The 25202-nt window shown below is 44.5% G+C and overlaps 1 protein-coding gene across 1 annotated transcript in view; it reads left to right on the plus strand.

The window, feature by feature from the left end:
• Positions 1–25202, plus strand: part of GGT7 (gamma-glutamyltransferase 7) — a 122907-nt gene that overhangs the window by 48119 nt on the left and 49586 nt on the right. Inside the window, exons 4-8 of the mRNA XM_029613700.1 lie at positions 3254–3371; positions 9688–9755; positions 16834–16907; positions 19447–19640; positions 24293–24380. Coding sequence (XP_029469560.1) covers positions 3254–3371; positions 9688–9755; positions 16834–16907; positions 19447–19640; positions 24293–24380 — 542 coding nt within the window. The remainder of the gene's footprint in view (positions 1–3253; positions 3372–9687; positions 9756–16833; positions 16908–19446; positions 19641–24292; positions 24381–25202) is intronic.

The following is a 25202-nucleotide window of genomic DNA, read 5'->3' on the forward strand; positions in this document are numbered from 1 at the left end:
GCGCGCCGAGCCGCGCAGCCTACCCCCGTTCCCTCCGAGGCCGCTCCGAAATCGGAGCGGCCTCGGAGGGAATCCTCTAACGCCCTCCCCTCACCTTCCCCTCCCTTCCTCTACCTAACCCACCTGCCCCGCCCTGTCTACACCCCCCCTTACCTTTCTCCAGGGATTTACGCCTCCCGGAGGGAGAAGTAAATTCCCGCGCGCCAGCTGGCCTGTTGCGCGCCGGGACGCGACCTGGGGGCGGGTACAGAGGGCGCGGCCACGCCCCCGGACCGCCCCGGGCCGTAGCCACGCCCCCGTACCCGCCCCCAAAACGCTGCCGACACGCCCCCTAAACGCCGCGATGACCGGGCCCGCCCCCGACACGCCCCCCCTCGGAGAACCCCGGGACTTACGCGAGTCCCGGGGCTCTGCGCGCGCCGGTAGGCCTATGTAAAATAGGCTCACTGGCGCGCAGGGCCCAGCTCGCCTAAATCCGCCCGGTTTTGGGCGGATTTAGGCGAGCAGGGCTCTGAAAATCCGCCCCATTGTTGTGAGCATATATGTTTGTGTGCAAAAAACTCCTTCCTGCATCGGCTGTAAAATCTGGACCCGAAAAATACACATTAAACCATGCGCTCTGCCGAGCACCCCGTATTACATCAGCCCCTCAGTGTATCTTACACCTGGAAATAAGGTGTGGCACATCCATTAGAGGGGAAACAAAACTAACTAAATTTGGATGATGTCACTGAAAAATCGCCTTTTGCATGGTCTTTCTAGTGCATGTTGCAGTCAGTGAGAAAGTAAGACATTGTGTGCATGGCCACCTCCTTCCACCTTCTGCATTGTCATATTGGATGAGAGCTTATGTATGTCACGGTTTGTTACATAACCTTAATAGCTGGTGAATAGATCAGGTTTAGTTTGGTGAAAGTCCCTTCCCAAGATGACACAAATACCATTAGCTAGGTATGTAGGCTGTAAAAAAAAAACCACCCATGTACTATTCAAACAGGCTTTCAAAATCTCATAATATTTTGCTCTCCAATGTTAAAGTATCAAATAAACAAACCATTTAAATACAGAATGCAGTAAATAGACTTGTACAGTCAGCCCATTTTACCTTCAAAACTGCTTTGTTACTTAAGTACCACCTAGGATACTGACAGATTATCTCTTTGGCAAAGGTAGCCAAAGAAAGATTAAAATGGATTGCTCTCCCCTAGAGATCTCCGCCTGGGTGCTTCATGCTCTTAATAAGATTTGTCTAATCTCTCTTATTCCTTACAATCTTGGCATACAAGAAGCGGATTGTTGTTACTGAGTTGTACTGCCAGTTCCCGTCTTGCATTGTATCTGAGTGTTCCTCTTGATGCTGTGGAGTGGGTAAGATATGTCGTTATGGACTTCCTTCACCACCACCAGGCTGGTCTTTCGGGACCTTTTGGGTCCTTACAACACTTTGGCTGTCCATTAGGGATGTGAATCGTCAGATAATTTTAAAATCGTCCAAAATCGTTAGAGTGCACGATACAATACAAATGCCGAGAAATCTCTCCCCGAGGCCCCCCTGGATCTCTCCTCTCCCCGAGGCCCCCCTGGATCTCTCCCCGAGGCCCCCCTGGACCACCAGGTAATTTTAAAAGATTTTGGGGGGGGTCGGGAGGGGGGGGGTCGATTTAACGGGTCGGGTGGTTTTTTGGGTTTTTTTAGCGGCGCGGGCCTCCCTAGCGATGTGAATTGGAATCGGAAACGATTCCAATTCACATATCTTAACGATCAGATTCCCCCACCCCCCCAGCCGAATCTGATCGTTAAGACGATCTGGCACACGATTCACATCTCTACTGTCCATTATCTTACTGTGCCTCTTGCCTACATGCATCCAAAAGAATAATGGGCTTCCTAATCCTCCTTTTTTTCTATTGAAAAAATAAAAAATACCATTAGGAATTAAAACTAGGATTGGGTAAAATTATTTAGGTGGCCATTTTGATATTATTGTTCTTCCAGGAGTGTTGATGCTGTACACAGCATCGTTAAAGAAAATGACTATTTCAAATGGACACAATCCAAGTATTTCATTCATTTTTCCTCCTTTCTACCCTCCCTTTCTGTCTCTCAAACAGGCCGATAAAATAAAGTGCGCGCAAAAAAACGTGCATCCAAACTGGGCGCCCGTTTTCATGCATGTTCACCTCTCTTGGGCACCCGATGCAATATGTAAATGAGCTGCCACGCTGAAACGGACACGCTAGAGATAAAATGTGCATCCCTAGCGCATCCTTGGCTGTATGCGGGTTACCAAAATGGATGCTTAATTTACAAGCATCCATTTTATCCCGCAGCAGCGAATTTGCCGGCACAATATACATGCACAGTATACACGGCCTGGAGCATGTATATTGTGCATGTTAATTGCATGCCCGGAATTTTTATTTTTTCCATCAAGCCTTTTTATTTTTTCAGGATGCTGCTTTCTGTGGTTCTTCCTACTTGTGTTACAATGGTACTAGGCAATTTTGTTTGCATCACAGAATAATAGCTAATAGCCTCATCTACATACCATTTACATATGGGTAAGTGCTATTAGCAACACCTTTGTTTGGACATGCATTTTGGAGACGCTGATCCCCTTACTGCATTGGGAGTTATGGATGTGCATTCAAAACTCGCGTCCAACTGCTTGTTAACCTGTGTGCCAGGCTGGGTGCATTTTATTGCATAGTTTCCTCCCTATAGGTATAAAATAGTACTGCAGATTCAGTCTTTTCAAAGCTACTTCCATTATATTTTCTGGCCAGGCACTACATAAGACCAATGTTTGAATTTCTTTCCACTCCAAGAGCTATGAGTGCCACTTCAGCAGCACCCCCAACCCCACCCATCCCAAGCAACAGGAGTCCCAGCTGATATTAAACCTCCCGCAAAGCAGGCTGGCACACCAAGAGAGTCCAGTCCATCTCACATTTCACTTCCTCCAAGGGATTTTTTTAAATCAGGGCCTTGGAGTGAATGATACAATGGAATTAAAATTCCTTATCCTGGACTCTTTTTTGTTTGTTTGTTTTTTTGTGTGCTGGTCTGCTTTTTCAATAGGACTTTATATTTTGCACTATTTATACCATTGCCTTTGTGGGTTTAGGGCCATGGAATGATAGTGGTTAATGTGCTGGACATTTAAACTGTGGTTATGAGGCGCAGTACAGAGCACATATCTCACTAGGCCTCATTCTGAGAGTAAGATGGCCACGTGTTTTTCCCTCCACAGAGGCGGAGTCATGCTGATCCACAACATCAGGAACAACCAGAGTCATGTAATCGATTTCCGTGAAACAGCACCTTCTGGAATCCTGGAGGAGAGCCTGAGAAAGGACTGGGAGACTCAGGTCAGGGAACCTGCTGTGGTGTTTTTGTTATAAAATGTCTTTCTGATTCTTGCCCTTCTGTCTTTTGGCATAGCCAGCATCCAAATTCTGTTCCACCAAGATGTTTTGGCGCATACGTGGGGAGAGGAGGGGCATATTGTAAAGCCCCAGTAAATGTTCTAGACTGGATGATAAATGTAATCCAAAAAATGAGGACCTTCCTTTTCAATTCAGATCATTCAAACATTGTATTTCCCTTTCAGAGTTTCTGTGATGAAAGAAGGATCCATTGCTATCAATCTGTGGACCATCCATAACTCCCTTCCCTCTAGAATGATATTCCTTCTTTGTTGTATTCTTTGCCTATGTTATTTGGCTCCATAGACTTTAATGGCATAATCCTTGTCAATATCAGAGGACTAAATGTTTATTTGTAAAGGCGGTATGCAAACATTTTTAAATAAATAAATGTAATAAAACATGTATGAAAAATATGCACTAAACTTCAGCACTCATTTTCTTTACTCCTGATGCACTAAAGCTAATGAATGCCAATGCATCATGAGTTAAAAAAATGTGCTAACCTGAAATGTGCATCAAAAAAAATGCTTAGTGCGCAGAAAAACATGGTTTATGTGCACAAATAATGTTTTCTGTGCATCAAATATGATTTGTGTGTACAAAAACATTTTTCTGCACATGAATCCTGAGAACAGGATCTCAGCTCCATAGACTGACACTGGCTGCAGGAACTTTACGCCACTTCTGAGCAGGAGTTAAGTTTCCAGTGCTAAGAAAGCACAAGTTAGGCCTATGTGCTTCTCTGCATTGGCGGGAGGGAGTAGGTTGTAGCTAAAGCCTTCATTAGCATGGAATTTCCATGCGAGAGCACTAACCAATATGTGCATTTGTACGCTCATATCTTGTGTGCATAAAACTCTGTGCACATTATTACATTGGACTCAGAGTTAGCTCCTCTGTGACCATCAAACATGATTTTTTTTTTTTACTAAAAATATCACAAGACCCACACTGTGTTGAATCAGCTGGATGGTAAAGAGTAAGTCTTCAACACTTGTGATTACAGTTTATCTTCAGAATGATCTTATTTATTTATTTATTTATTTATTTATTTATTTATTTATTTAAAAGCTTTTTTTATACCGGCAATCACATCATGCTGGTTGTTTACAGGAAACAGTGGGAGTGATAACTTTGAACAATAAACAGGTGTTGAGAGGCAAAGAAGAAAGTTACAATAAAACAGGGGAAGTTGGAACTAGGAGAAGAAGAAGAGTAGACGGGATAGTTTGGGCAGTAACAATGAGAGGAATAAATTATTTACATAGTGTTGACAGGAAACTTACAAGTGGTTGTAGTCTTTCTGGTGAGAAAGTTAGGCGAATCAGTTGTGATCAGGAAAGGCTTGTCTAAAAAACCATGTCTTTAGCCTTTTTCTGAATGTTGGTAAGCAAACGTACAACATCTTCATGTTGTACGTTTGATAGAACTGATTTGTTATTAAACTTACTAAGAACATAAGAACCTAAGAACATGCCATATTGGGTCAGACCAAGGGTCCATCAAGCCCAGCTTCCTGTTTCCAAATGTGGCCAATCCAGGCCATAAGAACCTGGCAAGTACCCAAAAACTAAGTCTATTCCATGTTACTGTTGCTAGTAATAGCAGTGGCTATTTTCTAAGTCAACTTAATTAATAGCAGGTAATGGAGTTCTCCTCCAAGAACTTATCCAAACCTTTTTTAAACACAGCTATACTAACTGCACTAACCACATCCTCTGGCAAAAAATTTGAGTTTAATTGTGCGTTGAGTAAAAAAGAACTTTCTCCGATTAGTTTTAAATGTGCCCCATGCTAACTTCATGGAGTGCCCCCTAGTCTTTCTATTATCTGAAAGAATAAATAACCGATTCACATCTACCCGTTCTAGACCTCTCATGATTTTAAACACCTCTATCATCTCCCCCCTCAGCCGTCTCTTCTCCAAGCTGAAAAGTCCTAACCTCTTTAGTCTTTCCTCACAGGGGAGCTGTTCCATTCTCCTTAACATTTTGGTAGCCCTTCTCTGTTCCTTCTCCATCGCAATTATATCTTTTTTGAGATGCGGCGACCAAAATTGTACACAGTATTCAAGGTGCGATCTCACCATGGAGCGATACAGAGGCATTATGACATTTTCCGTTTTATTCACCTTCACGGAGCGGAAGGATGGAGGGCTGTCATCTCCCAATTAAATAAATAATAAAAAAACCCAGGGATGGGATCCATCAGTTCTAGAGGACGCATATAAAGAGCAGGTAGTAAAACACTGCATGGAGCGGCAGTAGCCACAGAGGCATTAACGGAGCGGGATGCCAGTGGCCGGTGGTAGGTGTCCACCTTCACAGAGTAGAAGGATGAAGGGCATCCATCTCCCAATTAAAAAAAGAAAAGAAAAAAAGAAAAAAAACAGGGATGGGTTCATGGGCTTATAGGTATTACCAATTATTAGGCTTTTCAATATTTGATGATAGTTAATGTGACTTTCAAGGCATTCTTCACTTTCGGTGCATGTCCGGCATGACTCCTTGCTTCAATGACAGGGGAAAAGAAAAACTGATACTTCACACATTTCCAGCATTGCCCTCTGCTTCATGGCAGAGAGCTATGCTGCCGCTTACCCAACTAATCAAACTTAATATTTCACTTGGAAGCAGCTCCAGCACTGCTCTCTACATTAATGGTGGGGGTGAAAAGGGAATTAGAACATAAGGTTACTAAGAGCCAAGAGAAACAGTTAAGTATGAGAACAAATGTGTGAAGCTTGCTGGGCAGACTGGATGGACCGGTTGGTCTTCTTCTGCCGTCATTTCTATGTTTCTATGTTTCTATATTCACCATTCCCTTTCTAATAATTCCCAACATTCTGTTTGCTTTTTTGACTGCCGCAGCACACTGAACCAACGATTTCAATGTGTTATCCACTATGACGCCTAGTTCTCTTTCTTGGGTTGTAGCACCTAATATGGAACCTAACATTGTGTAACTATAGCATGGGTTATTTTTCCCTATATGCATCACCTTGCACTTATCCACATTAAATTTCATCTGCCATTTGGATGCCCAATTTTCCAGTCTCACAAGGTCTTCCTGCAATTTATCACAATCTGCTTGTGATTTAACTACTCTGAACAATTTTGTATCATCTGCAAATTTGATTATCTCACTCGTCGTATTTCTTTCCAGATCATTTATCCCAATACAGATCCCTGAGGCCCTCCACTGCCCACTCCCTTCCACTGAGAAAACTGTCCATTTAATCCCACTGTCTGTTTCCTGTCTTTTAGCCAGTTTGCAATCCACGAAAGCACATTGCCACCTATCCCATGACTTTTTACTTTTCCTAGAAGCCTCTCATGAGGAACTTTGTCAAATGCTTTCTGAAAATCCAAGTCCACTACATCTACTGGTTCACCTTTATCCACCTGTGTATATTAACTCCTTCAAACAAGTGAAGCAGATTTGTGAGGCAAGTCTTGCCTTGGGTAAAGCCATGCTGACTTTGTTCCATTAAACTAGTCTTTCTATATGTTCTGTGATTTTGATATTTAGAACACTTTCCACTATTTTTCTGGCACTGAAGTCAGGCTAACCGGTCTGTAGTTTCCAGGATCGCCCCTGGATCCATTTTTAAATATTGGGGTTACATTAGCTATCCTCCAGTCTTCAGGTACAATGGATGATTTTAATGATAGGTTACAAATTTTTACTAATAGGTCTGAAATTTCATTTTTTAGCTCCTTCAGAACTCTGGGGTGTATACCATCCGGTCCAGGTGATTTACTACTCTTCAGTTTGTCAATCAGGCCTACCACATCTTCTAGGTTCACCATGATTTGATTCAGTCCATCTGAATCATTACCCATGAAAACCTTCTCCAGTACGGGTACCTCCCCAACATCCTCTTCAGTAAACACCGAAGCAAAGAAATCATTTAATCTTTCCACGATGGCCTTATCTTCTCTAAGTGCCCCTTTAACCCCTCGATCATCTAACAGTCCAACTGATTCCCTCACAGGCCTTCTGCTTCGGATATATTTTTAAAAGTTTTTACTGTGAGTTTTTGCCTCTACGGCCAACTTCTTTTCAAATTCTCTCTTAGCCTGTCTTATCAATGTCTTACATTTAACTTGCCAAGGTTTATGCATTATCCTATTTTCTTCTGTTGGATCCTTCTTCCAATTTTTGAATGAAGATCTTTTGGCTAAAATAGCTTCTTTCACCTCCCCTTTAACTAGGCAGAAAGATACTTTGAGATCAGTTTTCAAAACAAAGATGAGGCCGATACAGTACAGTGCAGGTTACCAGTGCGCTCCGATGGAGCGCACTGGTAACCTGCCATTGGACGCGCGTTTTCCCTTACCCCTTATTCAGTAAGGGGCGGAAAACGTGCATCCAACCCGCCGAACCTAAAAGCGCCCTCAACATGCAAATGCTTGTTGATGGCCCTATTAGGTATTCGCGCGCGATTCGGAAAGTAAAATGTGCAGCCAAGCCGCACATTTTACTTTCAGAAATTAGCGCCTACCCAAAGGTAGGCGCTAATTTCTTCCGGCACCTGGAAAGTGCACAGAAAAGCAGTAAAAACTGCTTTTCTGTGCACCCTCCGATTTAATATCATGGCGATATTAAGTCGGAGGTCCCGAAGAGTAAAAAAAAAGTTTAAAAAAATTAATTAATTAATTAAAAAATTGAAGTCAGCCAGCAGCTGTCGGGTCGAAAACCGGACGCTCAATTTTGCCGGCGTCCGGTTTCCGAGCCCGTGGCTGTCAGCGGCCTCGAGAACCGACGCCGGCAAAATTGAGCGTCGGCTGTCAAACCCGCTGACAGCTGCCGCTCCTGTCAAAAAGGAGGCGCTAGGGACGCGCTAGTGTCCCTAGCGCCTCCTTTTGTTCGTTTCTACCGCCGGGCCTCATTTGAATACTGTATCGCACGCACAGGCGAGTGGCCTGTGCGCTCTCCCGCGGACTTTACTGAATCGGCCTGTAAGTCAGCCAAATTAAGCTGATTTTCAGTTGACTCTAGCCAGCTTAGATTATCCTGAAAGTCAGCCCAGATCTAGCAGGCTGAAAGACAGCTGGCTAGAAATTGAGTACACTGCCTAAAGTTAGCCATTTTTCACTGACAATCAGCGCTAATGGGCAAAGTCCTTTTAACCAGTCCCCCTAAGCCTCTCTCCCACCCAATGACCCAACTGACAGCAGTCTCGAATCTCCTGTATCCCTCTTCCTCCTTCCCATTTGATCAGTGACAGCAGGCCAAGACCCCTCCCCTTCGCATCCCCTTCTTCCTACCAGCGGGGCCCGACTTCCACTTCCAATCTCCAAAACTTTCCCAAGTCATTTGCCCCAATCCTATAACTCCTGCCTAAGTTTCCCCAGTGCTGAGCTGGCAGAAGGATGCACCCTTACATCCTGCTGGCTCTTTGATTTCTTTGGGGGGAGGAGCTTCTGGAGAATGGTGGTAGGGGTTTCAAAAAAGCTGTTGCTGCTATGGGTTCTCTAGGCTTTGGGAGAAAGGGATGGAGGAGCTGTTGCCAGTCAGTGCTGAATTTTGGGCCCAATGTAATTATAAGCTGCAATCTTACTGTATGAGGACATTAGTATTACTACTCCCTGAGGATGTGAACAGTAGAAACTGGCTTGCATGTCACATAACACATCTCAGCCAGCCAGTGGCCAGGAAATAAAGCAATCATGTAATTACAGTGGCAGTACTGTGAGGAATTTAGAGAGCAGAGCAACTCTATCACTGTAGGGCATTAAATGCCAGCAAATGCCCTCGCTGATCGTTATTATTAAATTTCGAGTGGTTACTTTTTACTGTACATGACTCTGTTCCTCAGATGTATGTGTGACTATTGTCTCCTTGGACCTTTATGAAAAAAGCTGCCAAATCTTCCACCGTGATCCCATGAAGTCAGCAGAAAGCTCCGAGTCGTTACTTGCACGTTAAAGGGCATTCCTCATTTTCAAAAGAACATTTTTGTTATCTGTAGTGTACTTGACCTTATGAGTGGGCAAATATACATGTAACCTTAGACCTCTGACCATCTCTTCAGTCTTAGTTTTTGGGTACTTATAGCTTGGATTGGCCACTGTTGAAAACAGGATGCTGGGCTTGATGGACCCTTGGTCTGACCCAGTATGGCATGTTCTTATGTTCTTAACTCTGCTGTCTCACTGTTATTACAAAGAAATCATTAATTCTGAATTGTGTAACCAGTGGGTACATTACTGAAAGGATTTCTGCCTTGCTTTTTGTGTCTTGTGACCAGTCTGGCCTGTTGGTTGGGATCCCTGGGATGCTGCGAGGGATGCACCAGGCACATCAACTGCATGGCAGGTAGGAAAATCTTGTTGGCTTGAGCCCTTCCTGCAAGCATTTTTCTCTGAAAGCCGCAAAAAGAAAAAAATAAAGTAATTTCAATCACATTGTTAACAAATGCTTTAGTGCTGTATTCTGTTTCCCCCTATGACAAAGGAGCTTCAGGCACTATATTTAGTGTCAAAGACTCTGCTTGTGAAAAATACTGTGTATGAGACTATTCAGAAATGAACAGCACTATAATATCACAGGGTAAGGTTTTTCACAGTATCCCTTCCTGCTAGGCCATGACCAGGAGGCCTGTGGATGGTGCAGCAGCACAAGGCCCAGGCATAGGCTGTGTTACCAGGCACTGTATGCAGAATTGCTCATGCTGCCCACTTCGTGAAAAGGGGTGGGGGGGGGGACCCTTCCCACTTTTTCCGCACAGGGTGCTTTCTCTAGATAAGGCACTGCCTTAGCACCTGAGTGGAGAAACTCAGCATTGGCTTTTCACCAGACTTTTCAGGAAGTAAGGCCTGGACCCCTGCGCTGCTGCCTTTCACTACCAAGCACAGAGAGTATTGAGGGCACACTGTGGGACGGTCACCTCCACTCCGCGGCGCAGGTAGGGAGGGTGTTGAGAGCGAGGTGCTACCGACGTCCTGCACTGAATGAGTGAAGAAGCAAACCAAAGCCCTATGTGACTGAAGCCCCAGTTTTGAGGAATGCAGTGCAGGCACGGTGTCTGCATTAGTCACAGGGTAAGATAAATAAGGATCACTGGTTTGCCTTACAAAAAGAAGGCCACCATAATTTTCCTACATTTTCTCACGGTTTGCTCTCCTTCTACCACTTAGTCAAGAGCCAGAAGAGAAACTTAATCATTCAAAGTCGCCTTCAGTGAGCAGTGGTTGCTGCTGCAGTGTGTGGCAGTTGTCTTTCCTTCCCCTCCCTTCAATACCTTAGTGCAGGAGTCCCCAAACTAGGTCCACAGGCTACATCTGGCTCACTAGGCAACTTTTTCCAACCCACTAAACTTTCCCTGCCTGTGGCCGAATCAGCTTGCGAAGCAACTCCTATCTTATTTTATTTTTTGTGCTCATGCTCAGCGACGAAGGCTTCATTACTAATGGGATTCCCAACGCTCCCCAGCAGAAGATGAGTTCCATGCAGTGAAGCCCAGAAGTCCCGTGTGGCAGTGCGGTGAAGGCCGCAATGCTAGCAGGGTCTCCAATCCCTGCCAGCAGAAGAGGAAAGTGTGAGTGAGAGGGAAGGGAGTGAGTGAGGGGAAAGAAGGGGAAGGCAGTGTGGGTGAGAAGGGGAGGGGAAGAGGATGAGAAAGGGAATGTATGGAGGAGAGGAGAGAAAGAGAATATAAATGAGAGGAGAGGGTGTAAGTGAGAGAAGAGTGAGAGGAAAAGAGGGGAAAATAGAGGGGATGGAGGAAAAAGGTGAGAAACAGGAAGACAGCAGAAAGATAGCAAAACTGAAGAGAGGGTGCGAGTGGGAGAGAGACCACCAGAAATACACCCATCCCCACTCCCCCAGTGGGAAGATGCTGAGAAAGAGGGGAGGCAGGTGGTAGGGTTTCTGGGGGTGGGGAAGAATTGCCTGCTTGTTCAGAATAGTTTCACTTTCACCCTATCTGCCATACCCCTGTGGGAATCCTGACCCCTGCCTCCCTACTTCTCCAGCATTTCAAACTTCAGCATTTCAGACTACCAAAAGGATTCCTCTTGGTTATCAAAACTCTAAGGGGGGACGGGACTCCCTGCCTCCAGCCTTCTTTGAAATGTCCCATGTGGCCCTTTGCTTAAAAAGTTTGGGAGCCCTTCCTTGGTGCCTGCCACTTAATGTGAACCTGAATCCCGAATCCTGATAAACAAGATCAGGCAGCACCTCACACACCAATACTGTCCAGTGATTGGCCAGGCTGGGATTACCGTGTTGTCTTGTTTGTCCTTCATTGTATGAGGTCATGGAGTAGACTCCAAGGCTGTAGCTTTTGTTGTTCCATGGTAATTAGTGAAGTACAGTGATTGCTAACTGCTGAGAAGGCTGGCTTGCTGTCTCAGGGTGAAACAAGTAGTGAGTTTAAATGCTTTCCTCTGAATGGCAATTAGCTTTTACTGTAACCTGTTGATAACACCCTGGAGGCAGTAAATCATGCTGAGGCCTGAGATTTTGTGGCCAAACAGACAAATGCAATGTCATTTTTACATAAGACAGAACAATGTTATTTCAGTAAAAAACAATGGACGCTTTCCTTGCTGCATGTATTGCAGAAGTACATTCTTTCCCCCTGCCCCAATGCTGAAGGTGGATATAGCCAGAGGACCCCAGGTCATGAAGGCCAACCTGAGCCACTCCTGACTTTATTCCACTGCATGAAGGTCCTTATTTATTTATTTATTTATTTAGTTCATTCAAACTTCTGTTCTTGTACTTCCTCAATGTTCAAAAGTGGATTACATAACACACACACACACACTTATTAAAACAGAACAATAAAAACATAAAGAAAGCATAAAGAATAATACAATGCACTAAATTATAAAGAAGCTATTCATTTCGGAGGACGTTAATCAAACAGAAAATACCTGTGCAAATAGTCTTGCCTTCAATTGTTCCCTGAAGCGCCAATATTCATGCTCATTGCAGAGCGATAAAGGAAGGGAATTCCATAAATAAAAGCAGCAGTGTTAAAAATGTTTTTCCTTGGTTATAGATTTTACCCTAGAAAAGCAAGACTATAAGTCTATTTACGCGATGGCGGCTTAACTAGAAATGGTTCCGTCTTTCACGGACAACCCAACGTTATCTATGGGGAGGGGATGGCCTGGTTAGTAAGAGTAGTGGGCTGGGAACCTTGAGACCAGGATTCAAATCTTTGCTTCTGCTACTGACACTTTTCATGCCCTTGGCCAAGTCATTTTATTTCCCATTGCCTCAGGTAAGATCTTTGGGGGTGGGAACTTATTGTACCTATAGGCGATTTTGTTGTACAGCAAAATAACAAATATTTATTTATTTAAAGATTCTTGTATACCGTCGTTCATAATATACATCACAACGGTTTACATGTTACAAAATCATAAAATCATACTAACATATCTAAAAGGTACAATAAAATATGATAGAAAATAAAATTGTTAATCAATTATTAATAAAAGAACATAAAACAAAAGTAAAAATACTGTTTCTTTAAACCAATTAGTCCTTTTTTTCAAGATAATCAATATAAGCCTGTTCGAAAAGCCATGTTTTTAGAGCTTTTTTTAAAAGCTTTAAACTCTGACTCTAAACGCAATGCTACAGGCATAGTGTTCCAAATGCATGGACCGGCAATCGAAATGGATTGCTCTCGGATTAATATAAGATGGGCAGAGTTCACAGATGGAATTTGAAGCAGTCCTTTATTTGCCAATCTTAAGGATCTCTGCGGGACATGTAACCGGATTAGGAAATTCAGCCAGTCTGTTTTTTGTCCATAAATTGCTTTGTGTAGTATACAACAAGTTTTGTACTGTATTCTTTGTGTTATTGGCAGCCAATGCAGATTGATTAAAACAGGGGTGATATGTTCACATTTTTTACAATTTGTTAAAACCCTTGCTGCAGAGTTCTGAAGCACCTGTAAAGGGCGCAAAGTAGATTGTGGAAGGCCTAAGAGAAGGGAATTACAATAGTCTAAGGATGAAAATATCAAAGCTTGCAGCACCAATCGGAAATCATTAACATCTAAAAGCAGTTTCAACTTTCGCAACACCAACAATTTATAATATCCTTCTCGTAATTTAAGAGAAATATGTTTTTTAAAATTTAGCTGACAATCGATGGTAATTCCTAAGTCTTTGACTGATTCAGATAATACTAGTTTAATATTATTGGGTAATAAATGTTGCAGTTGGGTGCTGCAGGCAGGATAGTGGACCCTTGGGCCGGTCTACGCAGGGTGACAGGGTAGGCCGGGAGGCGGAGCCACAGGCCGGTGGTGTTCACCCGGGAACCAGGAGCCCCCCAGGAGGAGCTCGTAGGGTCCTGGAACCTTGGGACTTGGGATATCAGCTCAGAGTCAAATAGCAGATAAAGCCTGGGCAGGGAGTGTAGTAAGAAAAGTCCAAAGAGTGAAAGATAGTCTGTAGGCCGGCAGTGCAGGTCAGGGGCCAGCTGATGACAGGACAGCGGGCGGCAGCGGTACCTGTAGTAAGCTGGACCGTGAGGCAGGGTTTGGAGAATACTGGACCGGGAACAGGCTGAAGGCTGAGGTAGAATCGATAGCAGGCTGTGAACTGGAGCAGGCTGTAGCCTGGAATGGAGTCTGTAGCTGGCTGTGGATAGGAGCAGGCTGTAGCCTGGAATGGAGTCTGTAGCTGGCTGTGAACTGGAGCAGGCTGTAGACTGGAATGGAGTCTGTAGCTGGCTGTAGAACTGGAGCAGGCTGTAGACTGGAACGGAGTCTGTAGCTGGCTGTGGATAGGAGCAGGCTGTAGCCTGGAATGGAGTCTGTAGCTGGCTGTGGATAGGAGCAGGCTGTAGCCTGGAACGGAGTCTGTAGCTGGCTGTGAACTGGAGCAGGCTGTAGACTGGAATGGAGTCTGTGGCTGGCTGTAGAACTGGAGCAGGCTGTAGACTGGAACGGAGTCTGTAGCTGGCTGTGAACTGAAGCAGGCTGTAGCGGAGTCGGGAACGGACCAAGGTCGGAGGCAGGCGGCAGGCAAAAGCGAAGTCAGGAATGGACCAAGGTTGGAGGCAGACGGCAGGCAGAAGCGAAGTCAAAGGCAATCCAAAGGTCAAGTCAGGAACGAGGAACAGATGAAGCGCAACTCAGAACTACAAGGCAGTAGTGAACCTCGTTGCAAGGCAAAGAGAAGGCGTCCGGACGCCGGTTATATCAGGCTTAGGGCGTGACGTCATTAGCATAGGCGGGGCCAGACTTCCGGGAGCTGTGCGCACATAGTGTGCGTCCTCATGCGCGCACGAGGCAGCGGGGAGACGGGCAAGCAATGGCGGCCGCCACGTGGAACCGGCAGAGCCGCAGGAGTCCCGGGCATGCGGAACGCAGCGTTTCCAGCAGTGGAGGTGAGCCCCGTTCAGAGCTAAAGAAGGGGAAGCGGTGGAGACCGCAACAATAAAAGGGTATTATTTGTACTAGCGAAGCTATCTTTTATTTTTCTGTCAAGGAGAATCATTTCCGTTTTTTCCATATTTAGGGCTAATTTCATATGGCATCGTAATTGGTTGAGGGCTCCGAGATAGATGTTTGTTAATAAACCCTATCAAGAGCTGCATACCTCCTAGTCCATACAGAATAGCCAAAATAATCTGTTGTGAACTGTGTTGCTGAATAACAGCCTGGCTGGTGTGTGTGAATAATTATTTATTTAAAATATTTATTACTCACACCCTCCAAAGTTCACGGTGGGGAAGAAAATGTACATACTCCATAAAACATAAAAAAAAAAGAATATCATAAATTCACTTCACTTTCAAATCACCATACTTTTAAACGCAACCGATTTGAAAGTGAAGCGCACAATAATCTTTAAGACGAATGCCGTAGAATACGGATTCTAGATCGCGAGCACAGTAAACAACAAGCTTTAAGGAAATGCCGTATAACATGGACTCCGGACTGTGAGCTCATGTATGAATACAATCAAAAATTTGTAAACATAAGTCCCTGAGGAAGCCCCTAACAATAGGGGCGAAACGAAGATATCTTTTGTCGGACCCAGTGAACATATGATCTTGATCAAATGAACGTGGATACATTATAGACAGTGTGATGATTGATAATCATGACACATGTAATTAAGGGAAATGATATGTATTGATAATTGTGTATGTGATAGTTTATAAGGTTTACACTTTGTATTGTTGAACAATTTGGTTAATAAGTGTATTTATTACGAAAAGAAGACATGACAATTTCAATTTAACATCTCAAACTACATGTGGTGTTTTTACTTTGGTGTATGAATGTGTGAATGTGCTAGCTTAGTTTTAAATGTCTATGTAGGGATATACGTGGGTATTTCAAATAAATAAAATATTGGTTAAAATTGGTGTCTCTCTAAAATTTGTGGTTTTGTTTATGACAGTGAGATAGGGAGTGGTACCCTAAAGATTACCCTTTGTGTTGTAATACCTAGATGTTTTCCTATATGACATTGGCTGCTGTGGAATTGTTTGTTATATGTTAAACTCAATCAACATTAAGTTTTAAAAAAAAAGGTTAGCAATAAAAATAGGAAAGGTCTATAAGTAAAAATGTTTAGCAGGAGCTAGCAACTCTGCAAATACCCACTCATACAAACTAGCAAGGATTTACAAAGTGCCTTTCATACAAACTAGTTCACAGAGCATTTTATATTTTGGGGTAATTTTGTAACATTGCACATAAAAAGAAAATTGGCAAATATGTGCATGAGTGACACCAATTTTCAAAGCAGACGTACATGCATAAGTCTGGTTTGAAAATTATCCTGCCAGATCTGCAGGGTGCACACAGTACACCCACTAAATCATCCCCACCAATTTTTCATGAAAATTGAGGTGCATAATTTTAAAATTCAAAAGTAGGCATACAAGTCCAAACCTCTCCCCCAGTCCTGCCCCCAGGAATGCCTCCGATCACTCCAGGTAAATTTACATGTGAATGTGATGTAGCTGCTTAAGCTTTCACGCAATTTTGTAAAAGGTAATTTCTGCAGGTAAAACACCGCTTTACCTGCAGAAATCCCTTTTGAAAAATGACCCTGCCTATACAAAAAAAAACCCCCCCACACACAGTCAGATCTGAGGTAAAGATGGTTTGGAAACATTTCTGGTGCCTGGATTGTGTAACAGCTTCTAAAGGAGAGGGGCAACAATAACAATTGATTGCTCAGTTGCAATTGGGTAAACTTAAGTACATGGAGATAAATAGCTTGTCCAAGGTCACTCAAAGAGAATCCTGGTGACAAGAATTTGAACTTGGATACCCAGAGATCTCATGACTCGTAGTTCTTGCTCCAACCTGTACACAGCACCTCCTCCCCCAGTGCAGCAAGGCATTGACCCGAGGACGAAATGGACATATTTGTCTATGCTGTTGTTTCTTCTTCCTCAGACTACCATGGGCAAAGATGATGGCTTTGGTTGCGGATGTTGCCCGGAATGGATTCAATGTCACACACAGCTTGGGTGAGTATAGGACTCCTACACTACCTAACAACACCCTTTTTGTAGAAGGTGTACGAGAAGCCATGCTTCTGTGCTACATAGCTGGATCAAGCTTCTGAGGCAAGGAGGGCGATCTGTTATGAAACAACTCAAACTACATAATCATGCAGCTGTCATTTCTGCACCATATATTGTTCGTAAAGGCTAATCAGAGTGAGAAGAAGAAAGAGCTGACCACTGCCCTTCATTAGCAGGGAGAGGGCCTCACTTTGCAGAAAAATGCGTCATTTTTCCACAGTGTCCTTTCTCTACTCCTGTTCCTTCCAGTTGGAGGTTAATGTTTATCCCTCAAGCAACATATGTCTCATCAGTCACTCTGAGACAAAATGGACCAGAAGATAGAAGCAGTATTTGCAGCAATATGGCAGACACAAGAGCTTTAGACAGGGAGCAGCATAGTGGTTTGAATAACTTAACTGAGAATCAGCAGATAGGAGTTCAAGTCCTGCTTCTGACACTTACTTTTTTCCTCTTGTCTTAGGTATTCATTTGGGGGTAATTTTCAAACTCTCTGCTTACTTGCAGAGTACTTTCCCTTTTTGAAACTGTTCACAGGCACAAAGAACATGCAGCCTTTGCACCTGATTTTTGTGTGGGTGAAATTTCAATAATAAAAAATAACATGTACAGATTTGAAAATGCAATCTACACACAGAGGATAACTTTCAAGCAAATGCATGCAGTGGCATCTACGCGAGCAGATCTACGCTACTATTTTATAACCTGAGCGTATCATCTTTGTGTATTTCATAACATACGTGACCATCTTTACCCCACAACATATGCGGGTATATAGGCTTACGCATGAATATATGCAGTGCATTGAAAGAACATATATCATGGGTGGCCAGCTCCAGTCCTTGAGAGACACAAACAGGCCTGGTTTTCAGAATATCCACAATGAGTATGCATGAGAGAGATTAGCATATAATGAAGGCACTGCATGCAAATCTATCTCATGTATATTCATTGTGGACATCCTGAAAACCTGACCTGTTTGTGGCTTTTGAGGACTGGAGTTGGCTGATGTATATCAATGTATTGAATGCGTGTACTTTTCCTACATATTTAAATGTACGTGCATATATTTTATGCATGAAAATAAAGTAGGACTTAGGTAAATCAGGATTTACACATGGAAGTTGGTGCATTTTACAACATGCACACATCATGGAAATTGCCAGTTTTTCCAATTAGTCCACCAGTTTGCCCAGTCTTTCTCCAGGTCATCAAGACCCAGACCGCCCACCCAGTCAGAAGTACACAGTAAACCCGTGTAATATCACTTACACCAGATAATAAGCAGGTGTAAAATGACATGAATAAGCTAGCAAATCCACTTGCGTAAGTGTCTTTAAAAATAACAACTTATACGCGTATATGTTGGCCCTGATGCAGAACACCCTTGGCTACCTTTTTTAATGCAAATATATCTGCACTTGAAAGTTAAAATAAATGCATATTTTGGACTTTTATAAAAATGCAGACTACATGAGTAGAGGCTACGAACATGTGTACATGCTAATTTTTATGCGCGCAATGTTTTAAAACTCACCCCACATTATTGCCCCAGGAATGGCTCTCCTAAATGTGGGTAAAATCCTGTGCAAGGTGAAATGATGCATGTCCTTTCAGCCAGGTTGAGGGAGAGCAATTTTCAGCCAGGCCAGTTCACTCAGGGTTGCCCTTTTAGACTGCTAACCTTTCAGGACAGGGGTTCATTGTACTGTATGTAATCTGCTTTAAAGTGCCATAAATTGTCCTTTAGAGGAAGTTAAAGGCAATGAGATCATTATGCAAAAGATTTGTCCAGCTAACTTTGGGAGTTAACCAGACAAATCTTAGATTTTCAATTTCATTGTACGCACAAAATTTAGCTGGATAAAAAAGAGGCATGCTGGGGTCTTTCCTAGTGCACAGTTTAACTTTAGCTGGCCACTGTTACCTGACTAACTCTAGCCAGCCAGATAACTTTATCCAGACATATTCAGATGGATAACTTTTATCTGGATCAATGCCATTGGATATCCAGATAACTTTATCCGGATATATTATCCACTCAGCAGGTTATGGACTTCAGTGTTTATTTGAAGAACTAGTACATCCTATCTTACTTTAATTTGGCTGATGTGATTGGGGGGAAGGGGAAGACACAATCAAGGAATGAGTCTTGTAAATTGTAGACTGAATACTGCACATTTTGATAAAAATTTAATTTTCTACCTTTAAAGGTTTATGTAGACCTGCTACATTATTTAGTATCTAGTAGCTCTCTAGATTCACTGTAGGGCACTTTAAGAAGCAAAACCTTTGTCCAACACCAGTTCTTTTGAACTGCTGCTTTCGGTTATAGTTGCAGAGCCTTTATACTACAATAGGTAAAAATGGGCTGAGAAATATTCAAGGTGATATGGAGCAAATATTAATGTTTAGTGACCATGCGGACTTCTAGATGACCTTAGATTTTCATAATACTGTCCCTATATATACTGGTTTTTAGCTCAGGCTATTGATGAAGTCAAGGACCAGAATATGTCAGACAAGTTCCGAGAGACATTTCTTCCAGACGGTCAACCACTGTCAGCAGGAAAGTATGTAAGACGCCTGGACCTGGCAGCCATCTTTGAGTCTGTTGGCTTAGAAGGGATTTCAGCTTTTTACAACAGTAACCTGACGCAGGAGATGATATCAGAGGTGAGAAATGTCTTTATTGTTCTCTTTTCTGATGTTCAATAGGACTAGCAGTATGGTATGTGGGCTGGGCACAAATAGACAGGTCGATCCAGTAAGGCCGCGGTAGAAACAGTGCGGTAGTGTCAGGTGCACCCTTCCTCCCCGCACGCACAGTTCTCTTCACTAACTCCCCGATACTCTCCTCTAATCGCATGCAAATGCATGCCGCGGCTTTAAAGCGGTAGGGAAGGGTTATGGCCGCGTAACCCATTTTACTGTATAGGTGCTTAATACAGCGCCTATACAGTAACCAGGGTGCGCTGGTACCTGTCATTTCAAATGACATTTGAAATGACAGGTACCAGGAAGTGTAAAAATCAAAATTTTTAAATACCTGTCGGAGGGCCGCGTGGGTCCAGGCGGCCGGGGGGGCCGGTGGTCGCGTGTTAAATCTAGGCCGCGGGCGGGTGGGCGCCTGTTCCGGGCGGCGGGGGGTGGACGCGCGTTAGTTTCAGACGGCCGCGTGGGTCCAGGCGGCCGGCGGCGGCAGGAGCCGGGTGGTCGCGTGTTAAATCTAGGCCGCGGGCGGGTGGGTGCCTGTTCCGGGCGGCGGCAGCGGCGGCGGGGGGACACGCGTTAGTTTGAGACGGCCGGCGGGTGGTCGCGTGTTAAATCTAGGCCGGGTCCGCACAGGCGCGCATTCACTGCCGGTGGGGGCTGCCTCTCCCGGCAGTGAATGAATTCATTCATCCAGGCGGAGGAGCCGGTGGCGAAAGCAGCCGGCTCCTCCGCCTGGATGAATGAATTCATTCACTGCCGGTGGGGGCTGCCTCTCCCGGCAGCCCCCACCGGCAGTGAATGAATGCGCGCCTGTGCGACCCCTGCGATTCGGCGCTCAAGGCAGTCACATGCCGTGACGTCACGCCTTGAGCGCCGAATCGCAGGGGTTGCACAGGCGCGCATTCATTCATCCAGGCGGAGGAGCCGGTGGCGAAAGCAGCCGGCTCCTCCGCCTGGATGAATGAATTCATTCACTGCCGGTGGGGGCTGCCTCTCCCGGCAGCCCCCACCGGCAGTGAATGAATGCGCGCCTGTGCGACCCCTGCGATTCGGCGCTCAAGGCAGTCACATGCCGTGACGTCACGCCTTGAGCGCCCAATCGCAGGGGTCGCACAGGCGCGCATTCATTCATTCACTGCCGGTGGGGGCTGCCGGGAGAGGCAGCCCCCACCGGCAGTGAATGCGCGCCTGTGCGGACCCGGCCTAGATTTAACACGCGATCGCCCGCCGGCCGTCTCGAACTAACGCATGTCCCCCCGCTGCCGCCGCCGCCCAGAACAGGCGCCCACCCGCCCGCGGCCTAGATTTAACACGCGACCACCCGGCTCCCGCCGCCTGGACCCACGTCGGCCGCCTGGACCCACGCGGCCCTCCGACAGGTATTTAAAAATTTTTATTTTTTCTTCTGACAGGTTTTATGTGTCCCATCATTACATTTTCTCGATCATCTCTGTATCGCTTTTTTTTTAAATTGTGTTTTATTGTTTTTGAGTATCTTAAGCGGTGTCGATGGATTTATTACTAGACTCACAGTCCTAACTCCTACTAGGGGGAGGCGGTAAACTAACACGTTACGGCCGCGGCAAAACAGTGCGTTACTAATGAGAGAACCTGAGCGCGCGTTACGGTATCGGAGGGGAATAGCTAATTCCTTCATTATACAGCTAATTCGTTCATTTACATGCCGGGTGCGGGAAGGGTTACGCGTCTGTTTTAAGAAGCACTACGGATGCGCAAAATTGGAGACTGTATCGCTGGTTTGCCTTACGCGTCCGAATTGTGCGCAGCGAGCTCGTTACAGACGAGAAATCTTCAACTGAACTTTACTGGATCGAGCTGAGAGTGACCAGCTGGTTCCATTGTTTCAGGACAGGTTAATCTGGTCCTGGTTTTGTCTAGCTGCATACATGAATTTGTAATTTCTGCTTTTCTTATGGAAATCAGAGCTATAAGTTCATGCATGCAGTGAAGATAAAACCAGGACTGGATCAATCTGACATGAAAAAAATGAAGCCAGAATTATTTGTAGTATCCATAATGCTGTCAGTTGGCCAGGAGAAATAGAAAACTACAAAACTTTGTGAAGTCTGGTGCTCTTGGAAGCCATTGTGCTATTCTCATGTGGTCTGATATTTGATTGGTTACAGAGATCATGTGACCAGCAATCAGACTCTTCAGAATATGTGTTGAGGAAAGTGGCACAAAAGCATTTATCGAAATGTCTGAAGACTTCCAAATGCAGCACTCCTATTCTCTAACAAACCATATTCAAGCAAACTGCAAAGTAGTATTTAAATAGTTAAAATCTAAGCTGTGTAAGAAATACTAAGTGCTGTATCCTAGTAGATGTCCTATTGCTTTTGCTTTCCACTCCCTCAACACCATCCCTCCCTGCTAATCTATGGAAGAAATAAAAAGATGCAGCTCCAAATACAGGATTGATGTTAATTATAGGATTGGTTCCCTCAGGGCACTGAATAACAAAGTGGACAGCTTAAACCTAATCATAAAATTGTTCCTTATGTCTGGAAGACTTTTGTATAAATGGAACAAATGTCATTTGATATTACATGTGTACAGTATTTTCTACCTGATCCCATTTATTGAAAGCCTGATCATGAGAACTGCTGAGGACAGAGCAGGATGGCCAGGACCCATAATATAGAAACATAGAAATGACGGCAGAAGAAGACCAAACGGCCCATCCAGTCTGCCCAGCAAGCTTTCGCACTTTTTTTCTTTCACATACTTATCTGTTTCTCTTGGCTCTTAGTAACTTTTTTATTCTATTTCCCTTCCACCCCCGCCATTAATGTAGAGAGCAGTGTTGGACCTGCATCTAAGTAAAATAGCTTAATTTAGTTAGGGGTATTAACCACCGCAATAAGCAAGCTACACCCATGCTTATCTGTTTATTCAGACTATGTAATTCAGTCCTTGTTGATTGTTGCCTGAATATAGATCCACCTTTCTTCATTCCCTCCTGCCGTTGAAGCAGAGAGCCATGCTGGCTATGCATTGAAAGTGAAGTATCAGTCTTGCTCCCCTGCCGTTGAAGCAGAGGGCTATGCTGGATATGCGTGAATTGTCAAACTTCCTCTCCTGCTGTTGAAGCAGAGAGCTATGCTGGCTTTGCTTTGAAAGTGAAATATCAGACTTGCTCCCCTGCCATTGAAGCAGAGGGCTAAGCTGGATATGCGTGAATTGACAGAATTTCCTCCCCTGCCATTGAAGCAGAGGGCTATGCTGGATATGCGTGAATTATCAAAATTTTCTCCCCTGCCGTTGAAGCAGAGGGCTATGCTGGATATGCGTAAATTGACAAATTTCCTCCCCTGCCGTTGAAGCAGAGGGCTATGCTGGATATGCGTGAATTGACAAAAATGTTGCCATAAGACTGACAACATTCCCTGCCCCCTCCTCCCTACCCCATCAGGGCCATAAGAGAGAGCAAAGCAGGAAGGAGGTGAAATAGAGAGCGTCTGGAATCCAGATACCTCCTTTAACAGGAGAGCAGTTGAAAAGGAAGTGATAATTCTGGAGATGTTGACTCTCAGAGTCCTAGAAAGGATTTCCTAATAGCACTGGCTGGGAGAGGGGAACCAGAAGCTTTCTTGATTGAGTTCTGCTGAATTTTGGGTGGAAAATTAAATTAAAAAAAAATATTGCCTTAATCGCAGTTCATGGCAGTTTGCTGGTATATTCTTTATCATTGAGAGGGGGGTCTATGAATGTAGGAGAAGAACAGGATGGGGATTATTATACCTGTGGGATGCATTCTGTTAGCCCTAGATATGCCTACAGCTGCAACCAATCAAACTATTCCAGGCACAATATTTTTGGGGGAAATGGTGTTGGTGAAAATGTTCTTTATTTAGAAGCGGAAAGAAACTGGTAAGTGGGGGGAGGGGGAGGGGCAAAAGTCAAACTGCCTGCATTGGTGCAAATACTGCATATACTTTTTGTACTAAAATCAAAGCAAAAGTGCATGCATAGCTGTGCTTTGACTATTGCTGTGAGTACGAAGTATGTGCAGTTATTTGCACTTGATTTCTCTGTGGGAAGAATTTGGCTGGAAAATTACGTTCGTAAACTTTAAAAATGTAATTTACTTGCCCCTGAGAACTCCTCCACTCAAAGTGGGTAAAGCAGGGTTTCTCAACCCAGTCCTTTGGCTATCCACAATGAATATGCATGAGATAGATTTGCATACAATGGAAGCAGTGCATGCAAATCTACCTCATGCATATTCATTGTGGATATGCTGAAAACCTGACTGGGAAGGTGTGTCCCGAGGACAGGGTTGAGAATCCCGGTTATAATGACTTTGTTTTATTATGATCTGTGTTTTATAATCTCACTAGGTCCAGTTTGATATATTGTTGTTTACTTACATAATTTGTAATTTTTTAAATGTAGTACTATGCTCAGAGATTAATTTAGTAGTGTGCAATAAAGTAAACTCTTAAAAAAAAAACACCAAACTGTTGAATATGTTCCAGTATTAGTTTGTTGAGCGTCTGATGTAAGATTTAATGAATAAACAAAAAGTTAAGTCTTCCCATACTTCTGCCGACTTTATACTCTTTTTTTTTTTTTTTTCCCTTTCCCAGGTTCATGGCTATGGAGGGGTGTTAACTGAAGAAGATTTCAGCAACTACAGTGTCCTGGTAGAGAAGCCGCTTGAAGGAGTATATCAAGGTAAGGCAGAGTGTCTGCCATGCAGCTCTAGCTCTGCCTGCCCAAGGCCCCCACCAGATTGCTTTTCTTTGCTGGGGGAATGCCATCTGCAAAACTGTTTCACCAGCCACAAGACTCTGCCTTATGGGGGTAATTTCAAACAGCCTGGGCAGCACCAGCAAAGAGGAGTGGAGATTCGAATCCCCAGTCCTCTTTGCTGCTGCCGCTCGCACCTTCTAATGGTCGGCACCTTAGGCCCAGGCCTAGCTCACCTAGTGCTTCCACCGGCCCTGTCCACACACCAGACGTCTGCGCAGAAGTTGCACCCTGCTCGGTATAACTTTATCCTGCGCGTGAAAAAAACGGGGGTTACGCGCGTGGCCGGGCCTTGCGTGCGCCACGCGCATCGTCAAAGCAGCCCGGCCACGCTTGTAACTGCCGTTACGCACCAAAGTGCCGAGCCCAGATAAAGGGGCGGTCCGGAGGGGTGGGGAGGGACTGTCTGGGGGGGCGGGGAGGGGTGGGGCTGGAGGCGGCTGGTACAGCGGCTATTTGCCACTGTACTGGGAAAGGGACTGCCGGCGCGCACAAGTCGCTACTGCTCCAATGGAGCAGTAAGAAACGAAATAAAATTAAAAAAAGGTAGGAGAAAGGGTTTAGGGGGTGGGAAGGGAAGGGAAGGGAGGTTAGGGCAGGGGTAGGGAAGTTCCCTTTTAGTCCGCTCCTTAATTGGAGCAGACTGCGAGGGAATGCGGGAAGACCGGGATGGGTTGCCGTGTGAAATTTGCTTAAGTCTACCCCACCTTGTATGCACCGCCGCCCGCACATATGCACGCGGATTAC

This window comes from Rhinatrema bivittatum, chromosome 8 (assembly GCF_901001135.1).
Source record: "Rhinatrema bivittatum chromosome 8, aRhiBiv1.1, whole genome shotgun sequence".
Classification (NCBI taxonomy): Eukaryota; Metazoa; Chordata; class Amphibia; order Gymnophiona; family Rhinatrematidae; genus Rhinatrema; species Rhinatrema bivittatum.